This window comes from Microcaecilia unicolor, chromosome 2 (assembly GCF_901765095.1).
Source record: "Microcaecilia unicolor chromosome 2, aMicUni1.1, whole genome shotgun sequence".
NCBI lineage: Eukaryota > Metazoa > Chordata > Amphibia > Gymnophiona > Siphonopidae > Microcaecilia > Microcaecilia unicolor.
In genome coordinates, this window is record NC_044032.1 from 564,900,758 (window position 1) to 564,926,125 (window position 25,368).

At 42.8% G+C, this 25,368-nt stretch overlaps 1 protein-coding gene across 1 annotated transcript in view; it reads right to left on the reverse strand.

Moving 5' to 3' along the window:
- Positions 1–25,368, reverse strand: part of MTMR7 (myotubularin related protein 7) — a 165,992-nt gene that overhangs the window by 123,047 nt on the left and 17,577 nt on the right. The window contains exons 3-5 of the mRNA XM_030192649.1: positions 18,361–18,523; positions 10,941–11,098; positions 861–989 (exon numbers count right to left, since the gene is read on the reverse strand). Coding sequence (XP_030048509.1) covers positions 861–989; positions 10,941–11,098; positions 18,361–18,523 — 450 coding nt within the window. The remainder of the gene's footprint in view (positions 1–860; positions 990–10,940; positions 11,099–18,360; positions 18,524–25,368) is intronic.

The window sequence follows — 25,368 nt, forward strand, 5'->3', positions numbered from 1 at the left end:
CAGGATGTATTATCACTATGAAACTGAAGTAGTAACTGGCTTAGCATCCCAAAGCTCAACAATTAGACATTTTAAGAGCACTACAAAATGCGTGCAACACTGTACACCCGCACGTGACATCCTTGTTCCATGGAGACTGAAATAAAATGCAAACCATTACGTACTCACATCCTAAAAATATCAATTAACAAAATAACTGGGCAACATTCAATCAGCATTCTATGTGTATGGCAATATGTTCCACATTTTTAATTATTTTTAAAAACTGGCAGGAATATTAATGATAACATCCTAATAGTTATTTTACTTCTTATATATATGCTTACCCTCTAATAATGGGTATTACAATCTGAGGGCTTCTTTTACAAAACCGCACTAGTGATTCCTGTGCGGCAAATGAGAGGAAGCCCATTCAATTCCTATGGGCTTCCTCTCAATTGCCACACAGGAATCACTAGCACGGCTTTGTAAAAGAAGCTCTAAACGTGAAATGTGATGATACAGCTGGTGATGCAATCTCCATGTTATGTTTGCACAAAAAAAAAAAAAAAGGAGGCCATTCAATCACTAATACTACAGAGAAAAAATGTGACTCTCCCAAAACAAACAAACAAACAAAAAAAATACCCAGAACAAAAATGTCAAAGACTGGTTCAAGCCATCTGAATGCCTGTGTATTGCAAGTGCCATGAAAGGAGGTTACTGCATGACAAGCTAAATCTCACATTTCTGCCTTCCCTGAGGGAATAAAGCTGATACAAAACCAGATATTTGCCAGATGAAAGGGTCCAAGTGGTCAAAAAGGTGTTTTGTCACTCTTAAGCACTCTACTACCGTCCTGAGAATTTAGGGTTTCTTACATTGTTATCACGGCAATAGTATGAGAGAGCTGGAAAGCGCCCCCGGCTTCGGAACTTGGAGCTCCCCACGATGACTGGTGCGGACACAGATTTTGGTACGTAGAGCTCAGCAGGATATGAGTCACATACCTAGCACAGAAAACCAGGAACAGTGTGTCATACAATCTTGTGAGATAAGAGAAAATTAAGCCATAGCAGCAAAAACCTGTAGCAGGAAACAGGAAGGGTTTATGTCTTAAATCAACACACTGGATGACAAATATATTCTGATTATTTAGTACGAGTATTCTCTACCTGTAATGACCCAGGAGCTCATTTTGAAGCAGATAGACAACTTAAAATGGCCAAACACGTACATCTGCCGAAATCATTTAAATCACAATTTTTGAAAATGCAGAATAGTGACGTTTTATTTGCCTGTAGCAGGTGTTCTGAGGACAGCAGGCCAAGTATTCTCACAGATAGGTGACATCATCTGACAAAGCCCAGTGTGGAAGCTGACTAGCTACATATATACAACTTTCAAGCACCTGCACATGTGTGGGTGCATTCCTGCCTGATGCTTGAGTGCCATCTCCTCAGTCAGATCAAAAAGCTAAAGGATACAACTCCAAGGGGAGGTGCGAGGATATATGAGAATACTTGGCCTGCTGTCCTCGGAGAACAACTGCTACAGGGTAAGTAACTTTGCTTTGTTCGATGACAAGCAGGCCATTGTATTTTCACAGATGGAAATCCTTGGCTCACTTAGTGGAATCTTTTCTGGAAGCCAGCAAGATATGACAGACACCCTTCGACAAATTCAAGAATTCAAATTCTATGTTCTCAATTTCCAAGCAGTGAAGGCCAGGGATTGGAGGTTGGGATGCAGCAGGGAACCCTTGTTCTCTGTGATAAGGGTTGGAAAGCATTCCAATCTCCACAGATAATTCCAGAAGAAAAGGGAACCAGATCTGCCTCAGCCAGTAAGAAGCGATTAGAATCATGGTTCTGTGATCTTGCTTGCGCTTCAGCAAAGTGTTCTCTATGAGGGGTACTGGGAGATATACATACAGAAGACTGTCTCCCCAATGAAAGAAAAAGGCATCTGACTCTGTCTACCGTGTGATCCGAGCCTGGAGCAGAACTGAGGGGCCTTGTAGAGATGAGTGGCAAAAGATCCACAGAGGGGGTCTCCCATGCTTGGAAGATCTTGCAGGCCACACCCATATTGAGAGACCACTCATGTGGTTACAGCACCCTGCTCAGTTTGTCCGCCAGGCAGTTCTTGTCTTTCCCTGGAAGGTATGTGGCTTGGAGATCCATCCCATGAAGAACAGCCCCACATCGTCACTGCCTCCTGAAAACAAGGGGTAGGATCCTGTACCCCCCTGCTTATTCACATATAACACTGCAACCTGGTTGTCTATTTGGATAAGAACAATTTGGTTATGCAGCTGATCTCTGAAAGCCTTTAGAGTATTCCAGATTGCCCTGAGCCTGAAGAGGTTGATATGAAGTTGTTTCTGGAGCAGATCACATGCTTTGAGTGTGAAGTCCATCTACAGAAGCTCCCCATCCCAAGTTGAACGCATCCGTTGTCAACACCTTCCAAGGTGGTGGAATTTGCAATGGTAGTCCCAGAGTCAAATTGGATCGAATCATCCACCAAAGAAGGTCATGAGTCAACTCTGGGGCAGTAGCATAGCTATGTGGGGGACATGAGGGCTTGCCCCCCCCCCCGAATTTGCTCTGGGCCCCTGGTTTGGTTGGCAGGGGTCCCCAACCCTCACCAGCTGAAGCCTTCATCCAGCACTGGTCTCTGGTGGCACCACCGCATTGCCTGCCCTGCTCTCGCTTCCCCTCACATCCGGCATGTTCCTTTTAGTCAAACTGAGCATGTTAAGTTTCACTAAAAGGAGTGTGCCGGTGGTGAGGGGAAGAGAGACCAGGGCAGGCAATGTGGCGGCAGCACAGCACCACAGACCAGTGCTGGATGAAGGCTTCAGCTGGCAGGGGTTGGGGACCCCCACAAACCAAGGTATTTCCGGCAAACGGTGCTTCAGCTGGCAGGGGTTGGGGACCCCAGCAAGCCAAAATGTACAGCGGTGGCGATGCTTCAGCTGGCGGGTGTTGGGGACCCCTTCCAGTCAAGATGTACAGCAGCAGCAGTGGGTGAGGAACTGCAGGGTGGCAAGGCGGCAGAGGGGGGACAGCGGGGCAGCAGACCAAAATGCAAGCCCCCACCCTGGGCTCTGGCCCCTCCCACCTCAAGGTCTGGCTAGGTTCTTGCTCTGGGGTAATCAGGATGACATCCGCTAGATTCCCAGTTGTCTGAGACCATTGGGAAGCTAGAGTCCACTAAGCCTCTCTCAAGTGGAGATGTGACATGAGCTGTTGAAATAACTCAGTATTAACAAAGTGAGAAAGACGACTGTGGCTCTAACACATCAAATATACCCCAACAATTGAAGAGTCCAGTGTTTCAATGAGATATATATAGTGCTAATCTTGATTCTAAACAAGGTGAGGACCTCAATACACCCGGACACTAATGGCAATTTTCTCGTCTTTAACTGGGGTTGTTTATGGTCATCATTGGTCTCACTTCCTTGTGAATTCTGACGGTGGCCAAACCCGTTTCACTTTCACTGCTTCTTCAGGAGCCGTGCATCAACTTTCTTGAAATATCAAAAGGATGGTGTCACGCTTTCAAGTGATCACCTACAAAGTGAATATATATCTATCACTCATAGCGAAAACTAATGTACAATCCACGCTTTAAATTTTATATTTTGTATTACGTTAAAAACAATACTTGTCATTTCTACTCTTGTATCTTTACTCACATTCCACCTTATCCCATGCAGCATTCTCAGCGACTGATCAGAAAATATCTGCTGAAGCCATTACTGCTTATTTTAACCCCACATCGGTTAATTTTTAACCAATGGTAAGGCTGCCTTAACTGCATTTTTTTGAAACTTCCAATCGCTTACTAATTTCATCATGATTACGAACATGTCACGCACTGTTGAATGCTAATGCTTTTATTATAAGATGGCAAATTACCCGATACACAATTTAGTAATTGGTTGCTAATAATAACTTTTTATGTTATAGTTCAATTATTGACCTGAAACCTATGCTCGTCATCTATACTCTTGAAATTAACAAAAAAACGCATGCCATTCAATAAAATTGTTTAGACCAGTCGGTTCCCATGTTTTTAGCCAATGGATCCATTTCTGTTCTTGTTGCAGGAGTAACCTTGCTCGATCTCCACCCCTAACATTTCGTTTAATTACATCAATTACAAAACTTTTTAGATGATCAAAAATATGACTAATGGCGCTTCCATCCAATTCCTTTTAAGATTGCTTCGATGTTCATTCAGTCTGATTTTAAGACTTCGTGTTGTCTTTCCCAAATACAATTTTTTACATGGGCAAAAAATTATATGTATTGCGTACATAGTATCACAATTGCTAAAGTGTTTCAACTGATAGGGTTTTATTATCATGTGGGTTGAAAAAAGATTTTAACTGCAAGGTTATTTCACAGTTTTTACACTTGCCACACTTATAATGACCATGTGGAATACTAGTTTTCCATGGATGTAGTTTTCAGGTTCGAAGGGCTTAAGATTTCTTTCAAGTTTCTTCCTCGTGCATAAGAGATGCGTAGTGATGTGTCTTTAAAAGCATCATTTGATTTCATTATGTGTCATTGATTCCTGATTATATTTGAAATCCTTGGACTGGCATTCGTGTATTTATTGATGAACGTCAATGTTTTTTGATTGTCAGAGGGTTTATCTGGTTTCTTTAAAAGCCAATCTCTTTCATTAAATTTTGCTCTCTTATATGCTTTTTTAGAATTCCATCTTTATATCCTCGCTCTTTCAGTTGCAAAGTTAATTTTTTGGATTGTTTTTTTAAATCTCCTTTGTCACTGTATATTCTTCTGTAGCGTAAAAATTGAGAATATGGTAAAGATTCTTTACAGTAATCAGGATGGCAACTTGTGGAGTGTAGAAATGTATTTCTATTTGATGACTTCTGATGAACTTTGGTGATGAACCCATCTGACGTTTGATGTATGTCAACATCTAAAAATGAAATATGTTCAAATGAGTAATTGAAAGTAAATTGGATCTTCTCATTGCATAAATTTATCCATTTAACAAATGATTTTAGATCAGGAATTCCGCCAGTCCACAGTAGGAAAACATCGTCAATAAAGCGGTGCCATGATTAAATATATTCCAAAAATGGAGAATGGAAAATCCATTGTTTTTCAAAATCATTCATGAAAAGGCACGCTACAGAGGGTGCAAAGGTTGCACCCTATTGCCACCCCTGAAGTTTGATGATATAACTGTCCATTGAAAAGAAAAAAATTCTCTTTCATTGCCAATCTTGCAAGGCTAACAAAGAATTCACTGGGGACTTTATGTGGTCTTTCTCTTTTGTCCAAAACGTTTCCTAATATACTTAGTGCATCATCTTGGGGCACTGATGTATATAGGGAGACAATATCCAATGTTACCATCAAGTACTTTTCTTCATTCATTGTGGTTTCTTTGAGGATGTTAAGAAAATGCGTTGTATCTTTAATGTATGTTGCATGTCTGTCAGGTTCTCAGGTTCTCAGGAGCAAACGTGAGCCCTTGGGCTGCTGATGAGGAGCGACAGCAGCAGGCAAAACCCACCAACCAACACTGGGCTAGCACACCGGCACCGGCAAGGACTGCAGGCGCCGCCCAGCGAGCCGGAACACATGGACTGAAATCCCCCGGACTGGAGGATACAGGACTGGAACACCGGACTGGAACACACCAGACCGGAACACATTGGATTGGAGCACACTGGACTGCAGCACACTGGACTGGTCTGTACAGCTTCACCTGCACTTAGCCACTGCCCCCCAAGGGTTGAGCCCTTGGGTTCGAGCGGCCGGCAGGACTTACCGGATACCGGACGACACAGGGACCAGGACTAGAACAAGCTTGAAACAGAAGTACTCCTAAATCCTAAACTGACATAAGTGCTCCCAAGCCCTAACCAACAGAAGAACTCCTAACAGTGAATCAACAGAAGTGCTCCTAACAGAAACCAACAAAAGTGTTCCTAACCACAGTGCACCTATGCACTGAACTACCGCAGTGTCCCACAGCACTAAACTACCAAAGGTGCTTCCTAAGCACCAAACCAACAGAAGTGCTACAAAAGGGAAAGCAGGGGGGCCACAAGGGAAAAGCAGGAAAGCTAAACACATAAGCTAACACAGGTGCTTCTAGGCCCCAAGCTACAGCAGTGATCCACGGCACTAAACTACCCTGGGAACAACAGTGGAGCCACAGAAAGAAAGCAGGGAACCTAACACATAAACTAACACATGTGCTTCTAAGCACCAAGCACAACAGCTCTACAACCCTAAACTAACAACGGTGCTCCTAAGCACCAAACAACAGAAGAGCTCCTAGCACTAAAAGGGAAGACAGGGGAGCCACAAGGGAAAAAACAGGGAAGCTAAACACATAAGTCAGCAGTGCTTCCAAAGCACCAAACACAGCAGAGCTTCCAAAGCCCTACACACAGCAGTGCTTCCAAAGCACCAAACACAACAGAGCTTCTAAAGCCCTACACACAACAGAGCTTCCAAAGCACCAAACACAGCAGTGCTTCCAAAGCACTAAACACAGCAATGCTTCCAAAGCACTAAACACAACAGAGCTTCTAAAGCCCTTACACACAGCAGTGCTTCCAAAGCACCAAGAGGGAAAAGCAGGGGAACCACCAGGGAAAAGCAGGAAAGCTAAACACACAAGTCACAAGTGCACACTGCACTAAACTAACCTGGACCTAAAGCAAGAGTAGCAAAAGCAAACATTGCAAAGGCCCTGAAGGAAAGAACGCCACTTCCTTATCAAGGCCCTGCCTGATGATGTCACAACTACCAGACCCAGGCAGCCAGCATGCTGAAACACAGAGAGGCTTAACCCACACAGCTGCAGTATAATGAAGCAATTAGAGCTGTGCTGGGAACAGCCAGCACACAGAGACAGAGCTAACTCAGTCAACCCACCCAGGTGCAGTATAGTGAAGCAATTAGAGTCATGCTGCTGGAAGCAGCCAGCACAGAGAGACTGAGCTAGCTCAGAAAGGACAGACAGAAGAAACAGAAGCCAGCTAAGAAACTGACCAGCAGAAATAAGATACGTCTGGGAGAGGTCACGGCCACAATCGTGACAATGTCTTTCAACTTCTACTTTAATAAAAGAATCCACTAATACCGACAGCGGTTCCAGCAGGAACCCATGTGATGATAATATGGGTCTTCCAAGTCGGTTCACAGCATTTTTATGGATATTTGGGAGCAAGTAAAAAACAGGAATTATGGGATGAATTTTGTTAAGATATTTAAACTCTTTCTTTGACAAGAATCCCTTCTTTACTCCTTCTAGTGTAATAGCGTTGATCCTTTTTTGGAGTTTTATAGTTGATCCAATTTTACTTTCTTATAGACACAGACAATTAGACAAAGTTGAAGAGGAAGTCCTATCAAAAGGTTTCTCTTTTGTTCCTTCAAACCACTATGATGAGTTCCAATTTAGAATTGATTTCGAGAAATTTATAAGGACACTACAGCTACGTAAATATTTTGGCTGGTCTTTAAACAATGAGAAATCAGTGTTCAATGTGAGATCTGACTGGGTTCCGCCTGGCCCCATGGACACAACTATTATGACATTTCACCAAGTGGTTCTAAACGAAATATCAAAGGAAAATTTCAAATTCAGAAAAAAACACTCTAAATCGTGAGCAGAGAACAGCCGTAAAGAATTTACAAAATGATACATCTATAATTATTTAAAAAGCTGATAAAGGCGGATCAATTGTAATTTTGAACAGAGATGATTATGAAAAGGAAGCAATGAGGCAATTAAGTGTAGAAGAAACCTATAAGAAAATAAAATTGGATTCAACTATAAAACTCCAAATATGGAGATGTAGCACAAGGCTATTAGACAGGTCTTAGAAATTGTGTTTTCAGTCTCCATCTGCTGGTAGACAAGCATAACCCACGATTCAGCTGCTGGACCAGTCTGGAGGGCTGACAAGGAAGGAAGTTTTTCTCTTCACAGGAAGAGAAGAGGCTAATTGTGCTATGCAGCTCCTACCTTTCAAAGCAGTTTGTCAACTTTCCAGTTTTCAGAAAAGTTACTAAATGATGGTTGCATGTCTCACCATGTATGTTTTATTAGTTTGGAGAAGATTAATGCAAAATTTTAAATATTTAAAATACTTTTCAAATTACACCAGTTATACATAATTAGTTTGCTTTTTTATGTGAAGAGCAGTTCTGTAGATTGGTTCAGGCCCTCATTCTTCTAAATTTGGATTACTGAAATGTGCTCAACTCTCCACTATCAACTGTGCTATAAGGCTAGGGTGCAACTAATGTACATCTCAGCTACCAAGCTGCTTTTTAAAGCCTGCAAATATGACAGCGCAACACCACTACTGATTCAACTGCTCTGATTGCCAGTGGTAACGCCTAATGTGGAATTTAGTATTAAGTAAATATAATTTGGGTTGCTCTTCCCAATGTGCATCACTTTGCATTTGTCCACATTAAGTTTAATGTGCAATTTGCATGCCAAGTCTTCCTGTCTCGTAAGGACCTCCTGCAAATTTCAAGTCTGCGTGCAATTTAACAACTTTGAATAGTTTTGTATCATTTGCAAAATTTCATTACTTTGCTCATCATCCCAATTTCCAAATCATTTATAAATATGATAAAAAGCACCAGTCCCAGTACAGATCGCTAGGGCACACCAATGTTCACTTTCCTACATTTAAAGAGCTGGCCATTTAAACCTACTCTGTTTTCTATCTTTTATCCAGTTCCCAATCCTACTCCATTACTTTTTAAATTTTCTCAGGAGTCTCTCACATGGTGCATATATGAAGTATCACATACCATATGTATGAGTTCACCTTGTTGGGCAGACTGGATTGACCATACAGGTCTTTATCCGCTGTCATCTATGTTACTATGACTTTATCAAAAATTTTCTGAAAATCCACAAACACTATCAACTAGTTCACCTTCACCTACATGCCTTCAAAAACGTAGCAAATTGGTGAGGCAAGAAACATTCTGGGCTGAATCCATGTTGACTGTCATTATACCATGTTTTTCTGTGTGTTCAGTAATTGTGTTCTTTATAATAATTTCTACTATTTTTGCCCAGCACCAATATCAGACTTGTTGGTATAATTTCCTGGATCCCCCTGGAACCCTTCTTAAAAACTGGCATTATACTGGCCACCTTCCAATCTTCAGGTACCATGAACAACTTTAGTGACAAGCTACCGATTACTAATAGTAGGTCGACAATTTCATTTTTTGAGTTTTCAGTATTCTGGAGTGTATACCACCCAGTCTGAGGGGCAGATAATCAAAAGCAAACACGGGTGCTAGAGGTCAGTAGCGCCCTACTAGCATCCACGTTTGCTTCCGCCCGATGATCAGAGCTGGCCACTTCCAGGTTACAAGAACGTGCTCCAACTGAGCAGCTGACCACTGGAGGGATTAAGGCATGAGCCCTCCTTAATCCCCTACTGCAGTGGTTCCCAAACCTGGTCCTGGAGGCACCCCAGCCTGTCAAGTTTTCAGGATACCCACAATGAATATTCATGAGATATATTTGCATGCAGTGGAGGCAATGCATGCAAATCTCTCTCATGATTATTGATTGTGGGTATCCTGAAAACCTGACTGCCTGGGGTGCCTCCAGGACCAAGTTTGGGAACCACTGCCCTAGTGGTTGTTGTCCTCTTCCCTCTCCCCTGAAAGTGATGCTGGAAAGGAAAACGAAGCTCTATGTCAGATGCAGGTATTACGACCATTCTGAACAAAGCAATAAGCAGGTCAGAGCAGTAGCCTAGTGGTTAGTGCAGTGATCTGTGAACCAAGAGACCCAGGTTGAAATCCCACTTCAGTGTGTGTGTGTGTGTGTGTGTGTGTGTGTGTGTGTGTGTGTGTGTGTGTGTGTGTGTGTGTGTGTGTGTGTGTGTGTGTGTGTGTGTGTGGTGTGTGTGTGTGTGTGTGGTGTGTGTGTGGTGTGTGTGGTGTGTGTGTGTGTGTGTGTGGTGTGTGTGGTGTGTGTGTGTGTGTGTGTGTGTGGTGTGTGTGTGGTGTGTGTGGTGTGTGTGTGGTGTGTGTGTGGTGTGTGTGTGTGTGTGTGGTGTGTGTGGTGTGTGTGGTGTGTGTGTGGTGTGTGGTGTGTGTGTGGTGTGTGTGTGGTGTGTGTGGTGTGTGTGTGGTGTGTGTGTGGTGTGTGTGTGGTGTGTGTGGTGTGTGTGTGGTGTGTGTGTGGTGTGTGGTGTGGTGTGTGTGTGGTGTGTGTGTGGTGTGTGTGGTGTGTGTGTGTGTGTGTGTGTGTGTGTGTGTGTGTGTGTGTGTGTGTGTGTAATTCTGACCCTTCCAGAAACAGAAAAATACCTAACTGTACCTACATATACACCTGCAAGCCTGAAGGCTATTGAGATGGTCTACATTCAGGTACAGCAGGTATTTTTCAGGTCTTGGAGGAATCAACATTTACCAAAAAAAAGAAGCTATAGTTGTGTTTCAACCTGTGTCCCTTGATTTACAGTCCACTGCACTAACCACTAGGTTACTCCTTTTTTTCTGCAGGAACATCTGTGTGGCTATATTTTTGAAAATGTTGACAAACGTTCTTGCCTCTGATTTTTTTGTCATTCAAAAGTTGGACATTTCACTTTGGAAAATGGCTATTCATTCTGGACATTTTCAGTGCAAAAACGTCCATCTCACAGCTATAATCAAACAGGAAATCTAGATCTATGGCTGTGATATGGCCTTTTTCTTGGGCATTATAAGCAGACATTTTTGGGGGACTTGGACTTTTTTTTATAATGCCCCTCAATGTGCCTTTATACTGCTTTCTCACATGCCAAGTTTCGTCCCATTCCATTCCATTAATTTTCTGAGAATTGTTTTGCCCCAGACAGGCAAGCAGCAATATGACTCCTTTATATAATTTTTTCCACTTCAACCACTTACTCTGTAGTCTCTATTTACGTCACTGATCTGCCAAAGATTCTTTGGCATGCCCATGCGGACATATTCTTCAGCAAGATCGATCAGCTTCCAGTCTTGCTCCCGTCCCTCCTTATCCAGTTTTGGATTGAATGAGAAGCAGTAAAGTTCTTCATATTTCACTGGAAAGAAAAGAACCAAAAGAATTTCTGAAAGGAGACCAAGACTACAAAAATCTAAGGGGGTCGATATTCAAAAGAGTTTAACAGGGCAGGAGAGGTTCCTACCCGGTTACATCCCACTGAGCAATCACCAATATTCAGTGGCACTTGGCTGGATAGTACTGCTGAATTGTCACCACTAGCCAGCCGTTCACTAACTGGCTAGGTTAGGTGTGGGTTGGGAAGAAATAGGACAGACCACGAACTTAGCTAGTTAATGTTAAATGCGCTAACTGGTGGAGTAAAAAAAGCTATGACAGCAAATATTTGTCCTGATTTTTTGCACCGTCTTATTCAAGCCAGTTCCCAGTTATCAGCTGGTGCCTGATTAACTTCCAAGTCACCGGAAACACCCAATTTGGTTAGCCTACAGCCGGAAGCGGCTTAGAAGCCGCTTACTGCCAGGAATAAATATTACTCCCCTAAATGACTAAAGCATCATAACATTTATGAACCATCCTGTGTAATTTTATATGGTTCCTAGTATGTTTATCCTTCTTTTACATTTTATATTTACAAAGTTTACAGAATCCACCCCACCCACCCTAACACCTTTAAGAGAAATCTATACTTAGTCTAGCATAATAACACCTTCTGAAAGTTTATATATCATGCAGAAGTTACTGGCACTGACACTCATTAGCTGTCTGCTGTAGTGAAAAAAACGTTTCCTACAAAGCAGCCTTCCCTTCAGTTTTAGGTAAGATATCATGCAGACAATTGGGGGGGGAGGGGGTGTTTTACTAAGAGGCTGTAGCGGGCTTACCGCCCACTAAACCGGAAATACCACCACGCTGTTGCGGTAGCCCGGCGGTAGTTCCTACCCCCAGTAGTAGGATGGCAAAATTGCCAACCAGTGTTTCAGCACGAATAATTAACTTGCATAGTGGCTGGTGCAGCTCTGGCCACCTTGTTGGGCAGACTGGATGGACTGTGCGGGTCTTTATCTGCTGTCATTTACTGTGTTACTATGTAACACCATCTCTCTCTCTGAAGATAGTGAGAACAGTGGGATGAGGGGAAACATCTTCAGGACTCCAGTAAAAAAATCCCTGAACATTTCTTCTCTCTCTCTAAGTCCACCATCAATCTTCCCTCTGTGTCCCTCATTCATCCTATCCAGCATCTCCTCTCTTTGTCCCTGCCCCTATTCTCCTCCTGTGTCCAGCAATGCCACTCTGTGCCCCCTGTGCCTATACTCCCTCCATGCCCAGCATCTCTTCTGTGCCTCTGTCCCTCCCCATGTCCAGCTTCTCCTCCCCCCAGCACCGACTAACCTGGGACCAGAATTTCTCACTCCCACACCCTCCCTTCCTAGTGGTCTGGCATCTCTCTTCCTCTCTCTACTGGTCCAGTGTCTCTCTCCCCCCCTCCTCCCCAGATCCAGCATCCACTCTCCCTCTACTTTTTAGTCTGGGTCTCTCTCTCTTCCCTCCATTCCCCCCCCCCAGGTCCAGCATATCTCCTCCATTCTCTCCCCCCTGCCCCTGCAAAGGACCCGCATCTCTATCTCCCCCTCCCCCTACAAGTCTGGCATCCCTCTTTGGCTCCCCCCAGTGGTACTCTAAAGCTACAGTGGATGACCAACAGAGGCAGCAATGAAAACAAGCTGCATCCAGCCAGCCTCACTAGGGCCTTTCCTCTGCCACATCTACTCATAAGAAATTGCATTACAGGAGGCAGGTTGCATCAGAAAAAAGTCCTGGTGGGGCCAGCTGGAGCTAGTGTGTTTTCATTGCTGCCTTGATGTTGGAGGACCATTGGGTTGGGGGCGCTAGAGAGTGATGCCGGAGGAAGGCAAAGAGATACTGAACACTGAGGTGTGGGGTCAAAGAAAGGAGACAAAGATATCATAAAGTGGGAACGGAGAGCAAAGGACAGTGGGCAGACCTCAGATTTTTGCCAGGGTCACTCTTTGGTAGCTACACCCCTGATTAACAGAATGGTAACATCTAGGGAAGTAAATAAGCACATGGCAAAACAAAGATTTTAAGAGCAACAAACCTTTTTCTTGGGAAAGTAAATAAAGTAAGAGGAAAAGAACACCACTATGATTCTCAAAAGTAGCAGCTGTCATATCTGTCACCATTCTTCTGCAGGACTCATACTCCTGGTGGATGATACATTCTAACCTACAAAAGGAATCCCCTTCCAACTTCCTCAAATTCAGGCAACTTTATTAGTATTTATAATTTTAAACAAATTCACAAGTTCAACCTCTTGCACAAGAAATAGAGAAGGTTTCTTCCAAAATAATAGCAATGAACAAGGTATATATATTAGGACAAATAAGGAAAGAATTAGATAGGGAAACCAAACATCTTGTGGCTTACTCAGACTTAAATGCCACCGTGTATATATATATATATATTAATCATGATGTTTTACCACTGGTCAACCTTATTAGGTAAAAAAAAAAAAGATCCAAGATGTTCCGGTACAAAACAAAAATATTCAAACCCAAATACTTTACCACACATTTACATAGATATGGAATGAAAAAGTAGTCACTCCCCCCCCCCCCCCCCCCCACACTAGTTATTAGTCTCTTCTCTCCTGTGTAGATTTTGTCAAATCAAGATATAACCAAACACGCTGGCCACAAACTTGAGTCCCAGAATTCCTAAAGTAAAGTCCCATCACAGAATTTAAATATTGTTCAAAAACCAAATTTACAATAAAGGTAGCACAATCTGTATTCTAAGCAGTATTCTAAGAAGGAAGCTTCTAAAACAGCTGAAATATTATTCAAACCATTTCCTTCTACTTGAGGCTGAACATCAGATAGTAATTGATCTTCCAAGGGCTGAACCTCTATAGCATTCTTAGACACCGTAGGCAAATAACATACCTTATTCATAGGAGGAATAGCCTCAGAAGAAATCTTTACATTTTCAAGAAGAAACATTTTAAACAAATCCACAGGGGTCATATCCAATACCTTTGGAAATTTAACACACTCAAGTTTAGTCTCCTATTAAAGTTCTCCAGTTGCTTGATTTTCCTATTAATACATTTTTCATCCTCTGTAACTATTGAAACAACTCCTTTAAGATTATTCACTTCAAGCTGCATTTGCCAAATTTGCTCTGAACATTCCTGTCACACTTCATCCACAGTCTGAGACAGTATATCAACTTTACTCATAAGTATAGCTATATCTTGAGCTGATTTTCCCACAGACATGGCCATCCAGATAGTTTCCAGTGTCATCACCTTAGTGGCAGCTAATTTTTTTAGCTGCCAACTCCACCTCCAGCCTCCACTCCTGCTCATCCCGCTGAAGCCTTGGTCACAATTTCCACCCTGGTTGATGCTGGACAAGGCTGCCAGGAGGTGGAGAAACAAAGTTTCATGCCCCAAAAGGTTAGACACTCCTTCATCCGAACTCTTATTTATATTTATTTTTTTTTAATTTCTGTTCTGCTTACACCTAAATGCAGGGCCGGTCTTAGGCAGGGGCGACAGGAGTAGTCGCACAAGGCCTCACGCCTCCAGGGGCCCCGCGGCACTTCCTGTCGCTCCCTGCCATTGATCCTCAGCTGCTTTCCTTCCAGCCACCCTGCATTTAAAAAGTCGCAGCAGTGGCAGCAGCAGTGAAAAAGCAGGCTCGCCTCTAACCTTTAAGCCTTCCCTTCTCTCTCAGTGTGCACTGTGCCACCTTTCTATGATGCAATTTCCTGTTTCCGGTTTCCGCAAAGGTGGCACAGTGCATGCTGAGAGAGAAGGGAAGGTTTAAAGGTTAGAGGCAAGCCTGCTTTTTCGCTGCCGCCAATGCGACATTGTAAACACAGGGCGGCTGGAAAGCAGCTGAGGAAAACTGAGGGCACAGATGGGGCGGGGCAGGCGAGTCACTGGACATGGAGGGCAGAGGAGAATCACTGGATATGGATGAGGGGAGGACAGGGGGAAAAAGAAAATTGCTGGGCATGGATGGGTGGGGAGGGCAGGGGAGAGAGGAGAGTTGCAGGACACGGATGGATGGAGGGGAGGGCAGGAGAAATGCTGGACATGGATGAAGGTGAGAAAAGACAGGAAGGAGATGCACATGGATGGAGGGGAGGGGAGAGGGGAGAAATGCTGGACATGGATGGGAGGAGAGGGAAGGGGACAGAGGAAAATCATTGAATGTGGATGACAGGGGAGGACAGGGGGCAAAGGAGAATCACTGGACATAGATGGGAGGGGAGGGCAGAGGAGAATTGCTGGACATGGATGGAGGGGAGGGCAGGAGAAATGCAGGACATGGATGGAAGTGAGGGAAGACAGGAAAGAGATGCACATGGATGGAGGGGAGAGGAGAAATTCTGGACACGGATGGAGGAGAGGGGAGAGTTGAAATGCTGGATATGGATGGAGGGGAGGGAAGAGAAAGGACGTGAGATGAAGTGAGATGAACATGGATAGAGGGGAGGAGAGAGAGGAGAAATGCTGGACATGGATGGAGGAGAGGGAAGAGAGAGGAAGGAGATGCATACTGACGGAGATGAGGGAAAGGGAAAAGAGAAGAAAACTGCACATGGATGGAGAAAATAGGCAAAAGCTGGATCCACTCTATACCTCCTCCAGTCAAGTCCGCAGAGGACCCAGCTTTTACCTATGATGTAGGGCAAAAAATGAAGAAGAAAGGAGGAAAGTAAAGAAATAAATGGAAAGGAAGCCCTGGAAGTGGAGTTAAGGGAGCAGATATAGAGCAGCAGAATCAGATACTGGGACCAACATGATCAGAAAAGCAAAGTCACAAGACAACAAAGGTAGAAAAAATCATTTTATTTTCATTTTAGTCTTTGGAATATGTTCAATTTGAGAATTTACATCTGCTGTCTTATTTTGCAATGTATAGCAATGTACTGTTTTTCTGGTATTGTGCTGCATGCAGTCTGTATGCTAATTTGGTTTGTGTCATTTTGGGTATACTGGAGCTGTAACAGCTTACAGAAATTATTTATAATGAAAAAAAACAAGTTATTTTTCTTCTCCTGTACTGGTGTAATATTTTCAATGATTACTGTTTATAGGCGCCATGGCTGGTAAAAGGGTGTGGCTAAATGTGCCAACATTGTCCAGTTCAGCACACTATTAGCAGCCAAGTTCATACAAAGTTAATTATGTTCAGTGGAAAATAAATCTGTTGGCTCAGGCTGCTTGCTATCTGAATATTCAATCACTGTTTCATTATTGCTACCAAGTATTACATATTAAGGGGATTCATTTTAATTCATTTATCTAGTCCTTACGTGCACATGGTTTCGCTTTTTAAACCCAAAGGTTTCCTAGTATAGCATTTTTCATGCTTGAATTAGTTTTTGTGTACAAGTTTTGCTTGATTTGTCTTTATTTGAAATGAAAGAAAATGTTTAAAACACATCTTGTCAACAAGGGCGGGGCTGTGTGGGGGCCTCAGCAAACTGTGAGAATTTGACATTTTTCTCCCAGATTCAAGCCATATGAAGCAACTGCTTCCTAGTCTAGTGGTTTAAGCACAGTACACTGTCTCTAGAATACTAATAGGCAAAAAGTGAAGGAAGTGAGGGCCCTTGATAAGCTGCACAGATACCTTTAGGAATACAAGACTTCATCAGCCACAGCTGGTCCTTTCTAAAGATGCCTCTGATACCCCCTACATATCCTATTCAAAACGCAGTCGTGCGTGTGTGTGTCTGCATATGGTGTCTATTCCTGACTAGTATGCTAGGACGGCACCTACTTTGTTACCTAGTTTGCGTGTCACTTTGCCCTGCTTTAGCAGTGTGTTCTGCCTCTTCCTGTCCCAATCTGTTGTATGTACCCACATGTTGAACATTTCTTCCTTTCTTTCTGTGTTTTGGGTGTAGTCCTCTTGCATGTTAAGGGTGTAAAAAAAATATGTTGCTTCTCTGCCCCCTTCCCTCCAACCCTAGAAGAGTCTTGGTGCTTGTCTTGATCCTTCTTGATTGCAACTAGACAAGCTATTGAAAATGGTAAAGAATGAGAATTGAAGTTACCTCTCTTCTTTCTATAGAGCAGAACAGGAGCTACATAGACAAAAGGAAGGCTACTTCCTCTAAGCAAGCATAATATGTATTCAGAGTAAAACATTAAGTTACTCATCTAAGAGAATGAAGAGCTTTTAGTGGAAGAGAGACAGGCCAGAGTCCAATAATAGACGCCATGAGTGGGTTTCACCTATTGCATACTCAATATCTTTCAGACCCTCCTGAATAACCTTTGGGCATTTACAAAAACACACAGCAGTAACCAAATATTCCCTTTTACAACTGTAAATATTTGGGAATACATCACAGGACTGAATCAGCCCCAAAGTCAGATATGGTTCAGCTGAACCACACAGTAGAATAACTCCATTAATAGTGGATTTTTTAAAAATTATTATTTTATATCATATACCCTACTACTACTACTACTACTACTTATCATTTCTAAAGCGCTACTAGACATAAGCAGCGCTGTACACTTGAACATGAAGAGACAGTCCCTGCTCGACAGAGCTTACAATCTAATTACGACAGGCAAACAGGACCCTGATGTGTTAAACAAAGATTGAATGGGACTCACTGATAAATTGTAAAGATATTTACATTACACATTTATTATGTTTCTTGCAGGATTTGATGAACTAATAAGTCTTTTGAGCATGACATGTCTACAATTTTTTTCCCCCAACGGAAATGGCAAGAGAACTGGTTTTGGCAACAGAACTGATTTTGAGGGTACCAATTCATTCATAGCGCATCATTCTGTGACTATACATTCAAAAAAATTATAATCATGACTCTATATAGTGCATAATATAACACACACTGTCAGTTTTCACCTTCTTAGGTGACATTTAAAAAGTTGCTAATGATTACAAATGCTCATTTTAAATGTTCAATTTTGATTTAAAAAAATCTCCCACATATTTTAATAATCATCCACTTTTCAATTTTGTAATTAAATAATGGATCCGCAGGCAGCATAAACTCAGAACTGTGTGGGGGTAGAATAGCTCTCCTCATTTTTAATCTTCTCCCTTATATTACCACTATAAATATCTAACAATGGCAAGAACCTGGGAAAAAATAAAACTTTAAAAACTGCAATATTGAAACAGCAAAGAAGATCAAAAGTATCAACTAGAATAACCACTCAAATACAGGTATTATACCTTGGCACATCACCAGGTTTCTCTGTAACAGACATTTATAAACAGAACACAAAAACCTTGGATATCATCCACATACCTGGCCGTGAAAGACGTGCTAAAGATATGTAAAGGTCATGGAAGTCTCTTTCCTGAGGAATGATAAGCTGGATGAGCTGATAGTTTTTGCAGTGGATCAATAAAGGACAGCCAGAAGTGGAGGCTGCCAGTTTTTCGATGGAGGAAATGTGGCTATGAAGAATCTGAAAAAAAAAATTAAAAATGGGAAAAACTGGACACGAGATCATCATCAATAAAACTTACTCCAAACACATCCTTAACATTAGTCCAATAGTATATTTGTTTTCTGATTATATAATGAGCTCATCCAAGGCACCTCACAGCAACATAAAAGTTGAAAAATGTGTTCTATGAGGATAGTACAAAGGTATGGTTTGCTGATTGAGCATAGGGTTGGCATATGCAAGTAAGCAGATAGAGAAATTAAATCTTACCTGATAATTTTCTTTCCATTAGTCCTTCCCACTATTCCAGAACCTGTGGGATAGTTGTGCCAATAAACCAGTAGCTGGAGATAGGAGAACTGAAAACTGAGCTGAGACATCTCTCTTGGCATCCAGTCCAGCTCCTCAGTATTGACGTACACAAGCAGTAAATAGAAACTCAGAACAACCACCTTAAAAAAACTTGCTAACCTAACACTAACCAGATGTGGATATCTCACATCTCTGGACAACTTGTACAGAACAAGAGTTATGCAGGAGGCACCATGAAAGGTGACAGTCGTTATTTGACTCATTACTTCACACCAACTAGACATCTCGGAAACCTTGGGTGGGCCTCTGGAATAGGGGAAGGACTAATGGAAAGAAAATTATCAGGTAAGACCTAATTTCTCCTTCCATTACGTAGCTTCCCACTATTCCAGAACCTGTGGGATGTTCAAAAGTAATCCCTAGAGTGGGTGAGATCCTGACACTGCTGCCCTAAGGATCAAAGCCCCCAAACTGGCTTCTGAGCGCATCAGAACATCCCCCCTGTACTGCTTAATAAAGGTATGCAGCATCAACCTTACAAATATCCAAAGACAGTAAGGTAACCTCTACCCAGGATGTCGCTGTATGCCTCATAGAATGAGCCTGCTTCCATGCAATTAAAGAAGCTGATGCGATAGGCTTCATCAGCCATCTAGCAACTGTGGGCTTGGAAGCCACGAGGCCAAGCCTCTGTTTACCAAAACGCGCAGTCTGTCTGATTGCGAAACTTATTCGTGACTTCCAGATATCTAATGAGGACTCTACACACATCAAAAAGTTTCAAGGAAGAATACTGGAGCTTCCTTGTCCTCTCTGCGAAAAGGACGGAAGCTTCAAAAATTGGTTGACATAAAACGCTGATATCACTTTTGAAAGAAAGAAAGGAACCGTGCACAGGGAGACCCTGCCTCTAAAAAGAAAAGAAAAGGACCCAGACGAGACAGCCTGAAGCTCCGAAACCCTAAGTGCTGATGCTGTTTTTTAGTTTAAGATCTTTTAAGGAGGCCTTCCGGAGTGGCTCAAAAGAAGGCTTCTGAAGAACCCAAAGGGCTAAATTAAGGTTCCATTCTGGCCCGGAATACGAAAGGGAGGCCACAAGCAGCCCGCTTCCCGTAAGAAATTGAATGATATCCAGGTGAGCCTCAAGAGACATCTTCTATAATTGGTCCCTGAACTTTTAGAGAACCCAACGCCAATCCTTTCTGTAGACCTGCCTGGAAAAATGCTAGAATGTGTACGATCTGAGCAGAGAAAGGAGAAAGACCGCACTCAGAACACCAGCCTTCAAACTTCTTCCACACCCTCACAAACTCCATGGATGTAGAACGTTTCCAAGCCTAAAGCAAGATAATAATTCTGATTCAGTCATTGCAATTATTTTTGTTATTTGCATTCGTTATACCACCTTTGATAACTAAGTAGATCACAGCAGCTGACATATTTAAAATCTAGGAAGGATAACAAGAACTACAAAATGTGAGATAAGAAAGAAGGAACCATCCAATGAGCCAACATACTTCATATACATAGTTGAGGAGAAGAGGTGAAAGGGGTAGAAGGGTAAAGGAAGATAGAATGGTAACAGTGGAACATTAGGTATGGAGGCGGGGCTCCTGAGACAAGGGTTTTCAGTCAAAGGCTAGTTTAAACAACCAAGTCTTTAAAGCAGACTTAAATTTGTCGAAAGAAGTTTCACATCAAATATGCAGTGGGAGTGAACTGCAGGAAGAGGGGGAGGCAAAGAAAAATGTTCTATGGCATGTAGATTCTAGAGTAGCTTGTTTGGGACCCAGCAGCACCAAACTATGATCATTAGCAGAACAAAAGGAGTAAGCAGTGGTATAGGGAATAATGAAATTCAAAAGATATTGGAAAGGCTTAGACAAGAGACCTTAAAGGTGAGTGAGAGCAACTTAAACATGACTCTGTTCAACAGGGAGCCAATGGTGGGATATTAGGAGGGGGGTAGGATGTACTGTCATAACACTGGGCATGAGAAATTGCAGTGTTCTGTAAAGATTGTAACTTTTTCATCTGAAAACAGGGACAACCAAAATAGATTATATTACAATAATCAAGTCTCATGATAAGAAGTGATAAAATAAGTTAATGAAAGGTATAGGAACCGAGATACTGGCGAACAGAACGTAACTGTCGTAGAACAAAACAAAAACACATCGTTTTACAGACACTGGATATATGGGAGGTGAAGGAAAGATGAGAGTCCAAAGTCACCACTAGATAGTGAAAAAAAGAAAAAGAAAGAGTCAACTGGTTGAATGTTCATATGAAGAAGTTTTAAAGAAAGAGGGAGTAGGCAAGCTGCCTATAAACCAACAGGCCACCTTTTTGTCTCAACCGAGTCCTTTCAATGGCCAAGCAAATAAAACCAAAGGGGCACAGATCCTCCATGAGCATCGGACCTTGCCTCAGTAGGCTTTGCACCTGCAGAAGACAGAAAATATCCCCATCCAGCAGTCGAATCAGGTTGATATACCACAGCCTCTACAGCCAATCTGGGAATAAGAGAATCATTCGACCCCGGGGCAATGCAATCCTTTTCAACACGCAGCCTACCATAGACCAAGGAAGGACATACAGTAGATGTGTTTCCAGCCAGGCTACAGTAGGGCATCAGTCCTTATTGAGCCTGGTTCTGTCCAATGGCTGAAGAACTTGGGCACTCTGGCATTCCTGGTTGTTGCCACCAAGTCCAGAAGCAGAGAACTCCATCAGTCCACTATCAGTCCCGGGTACAAGGAGTGCCTGCTGAGTCTGCCTCCATATTCAAATATCCAGCGATTTGAGCTGCCTACAAGCATCTTCCTCTGCCCAACTCTTAAGAGAGGCTGCTTCCATTACCATCAGACGACCGCAGATCTCACTTTGCTTGTTGATATATGCTGCTGTCGCATTGTCAGAGAAAACTTGAACCGGAGTCCCCTCCAGAAAGGGAGCAAAGACGTTCAAGGCATTCTGCACTGCCCTGAACTCTAAATGATTTATTGATCACTGAGACTCCTCGTCAGTCCAGATTCCCCAGATGGAACTGGTACAGTCTCCCCAACCCGACTTGGCACCTGTTGTCAGTAACTCCCCATTGTGTTATCAGCAATGGAGATCTAATAGTTGTCGCCCAGGAATTTGACCATCACTGCCATACTCCATCTGGCAACCAGTGTCCAAGGAAGGTATAGGTCATACTTCTGTGACAACAGAAACCAGTGGCTAAGAGATTCCTGTAATGGCTGCATATGAGCCCTTGACCATGGCACCACTTCTGTCTCTGCCATCAGTGACCCCAGACTCTGGGCCTGCCTGGACTGAGGAGAAAAATCTGCTGAACCAGCTTTGACCTCCTGCACTCCATGAAGATCCTCTCCCTTGCTGCATCAAATAGAACACCCAGATACTCCAGCGTCTATGATGGAGTTAGTTTGCTCTTCTCAAAATTGATCACCCATCCCAATGACTGCTGAAGACAGACAACCTTGTCTGTTTCCACCACGCTGTCCGAATAAGACAACGAACGAATGAGCCAGTCGTTGAGATAAGGGCGAACTCTGATTCTCTGGCACTGAAGGAAACATAGGTTAGCAGAGCACATAAGTAATATCCGATTGAAAAAAATAATGTGTCCTTTAGTTGCCCATTGGTATGATCATAATCACACTATTGAACAACTAAGATGTGTGATACTGATACACATTCCCCCTGATCAATTCAGGGGGGAAGGAAATATCAGTTCCCGATTGTTAACTATAGAACAGAGATATATTTACATGTGGCAAACAGTGACTCCTAAGGGGTTAAATCAGGAAGTAGAGTGGATATAAGGGCCTGTCTCTTTAAGCTAAGGAGGTGAGGCTAGGCATTCTGGGAGAATATAAGTCAGGGCGTTTTTACTTCTCACAACACATTCAGAGCCACGGCAGTTGATTTCTGACCTGAGAAGGGTTCATGCTGGCAGGCTGCCAAGCAGATCAGCTTAAGTAAGTGAAGATTTATGTATAGTATATAATAGTTAAAGCATAATAAGTAGATTTGGAAACTAGAATTGAGAGAGTGATAATGCAATTGTATTATTGTAGATGATATGGTGGTTCCTCCTGAGGAAGAAAACGAAATGCGGTCCTGCATAGAGGAACCGACGTTTGGTTAAGGACCACAGCAAATTTTACCATGAGTAACTCATTCCTCCAACGTAGTGCCTGAAGAGTATTGAAAGCAGACTCATTTACTTATTGAGGAAAGCACTGGAGACTTTTTGCAAACCCTCAAAATAGACATTGTAAGAAAGGGAAACTGGAAGATCAAAGACAGCAGAATTACAAAGAATGTTTGCCTTTAATTTTGTGTAACACTGTGATATTTATTTGAGGAATGTAAAATGTGAAATATAATGTGCAGTGCAATAATATTCAAAACAGCAAGTTGTATAAAACTTTAAACGCTTATAGAGTCACTAAGCAGACACGCTACAGGAGTGAATGGGTATGAAAGACAGAAGAGAGTTGTGTGTGTATTTACAGATTTTAAAATGCACATGAGCAGGCTTTGAAGCGCATGTGTTCAATAAAGAGTTTTGTATTTCAACAGTCTGGAGCAAATTTGTAATTTATAACACGAGGCTCCGGTAGTATATTTGAGTCCCTGATTGTACAATATAACTGAAGGAAGGATGCCATCACCACCATAACCTTGGTAAACATTATTGGAACTGTGGCAAGACCAAAGGGCAAAGCCCTGAACTGGAAGTGATGGCCCAGCATCGTAAAACATAGAAAACTCAGATACAGTGGCCATATGGATAAACGCAAGTATGCCTCCTTGAGATCAAGGGCAGTAAGACATTCTCCTGCTTGAACCGAGACTATGACTGCTCTTAATGTCTCCATGCGAAAGTAGGACAATCTGAAGCATCGATCTGAGATCTGACGAAAGGTGACTTACTTCTTTGGAACAATGAAGTAGACAAGAGTATCTGCCTTCTCTCTGTTCAGTGTGGGGAACTGGAACAATAGTACGGAGTGCTAGCAAGGTTACAGTGGCCAAAACCTTGACTGTCTTGCTTCCCTTTTGATAAGGAGAATGAAGAAGAGAGGAGCAACCGGGCGGGAGAACTGCAACTTGTAACCTTCTATAAGAATATCCAGAACCCACAAATTCAACGTAATTTTGGCCCACTCCTCCCAAAACTCCCGAAGACATCCTCCAACTGGCGGAAAGGAAGAGTGGACTAGCCTCGTATCACTGTGAAGCTCTGGAGGCACTAGATGCTTTAGCTGACCGAGAGGCCTTCCTGTCCGCATGAAAGGAAGATTGGCGCACCTGAAAGCGGGACTTCTGACCATATTGCAGACACCCAGGCTGATACCATCTCCCTGAAAAAGAACAAGAGGTTTTCGGCTTATCTTCCGACAACTGCTGCAGCTTAGTTTCCCCCCAGTTCTTTCACTAAGTTACTGAGATCTTCTCCAAATAGCCACTTGCCCTGAAAGGACAGTTTAACTAAACGTGACTGTCGCTGCATCCGCCACCCAATGCCACAACCAGAGTTGCTGACGTGCCAAGACAGCCAAAGACATACTATAGGCCATAAACTGTAATGTGTCATAAACAGCATCCGCCAAGAAGGCCATCACCACTTCCAGCTGGGCATTATAGAGCCCATCTTGTGTTACCAAATCAGGCATGTTCTTGCCATAAATAAGCAGGAAATTGTCACTTGAAGGCCCAAAGAGGCAACTTCAAAGTCTTGTTTCAGCAACCTGTCTAGCTTCCCTATCCTGTAAGTCATTTAGGGCAATGCCCCCTTCCTCCAGCACGATGGTCTTCTTAAATCACTGCCGTAACCAGGGAGTCCACCCTGGGAAGTGCAATTTATCTTTCTCCTTTACACCTAATGGGTAGAGGTGAGCCATGGCTCTTCCCACTCTCAGCCTCATGTCCAGCGAGACCCATTCTGCTGTAATCAGGCTCTGAATGTCTGGATGTATCAAGAAGGCCTTAGAAGGACCTGTAAGCCCCCTCATGACTGTAGATGGAACTCATGACGTCGAAGCAGAAGGTTCCTCAATGGAAAGCACCACCAGTGCCTCAGAAAAAAAGAGCACTGAGCTCCTCTTTATAAAACTACTACTACTACTATTTAACATTTCTAGAGCGCTACAAAGTGTACGCAGCGCTGTACAAACACAGAAGAAAGACAGTCCCTGCTCAAAGAGCTTACAATCTAATAGACAAAAAGTAAAGCATTTAAATTTAAAATATTTAAGCAGTCAAGCACAAGAGAACAGTCACAGAAGGACTGAAGATGTTGAAGGGTGGTCAGTGTGATTAGGTGTAACTCTGGTTGGAGTAGTGGGAGAAGGTGATAGAAGAATAGAAATGGGTGAGGTAAAGTAATGAGTGGGTTGATAGGGAGGTTATATAAGACATGTCACTCTAGGGGTGGGTGGGTAGAGGGGTAGGGTGGGCGGGATTAAGTCTAAAGCAGGAGAAGGTATTCTCTGCAGCCTATCTGTGAGATGGAAAATGCTCTCTGAAGC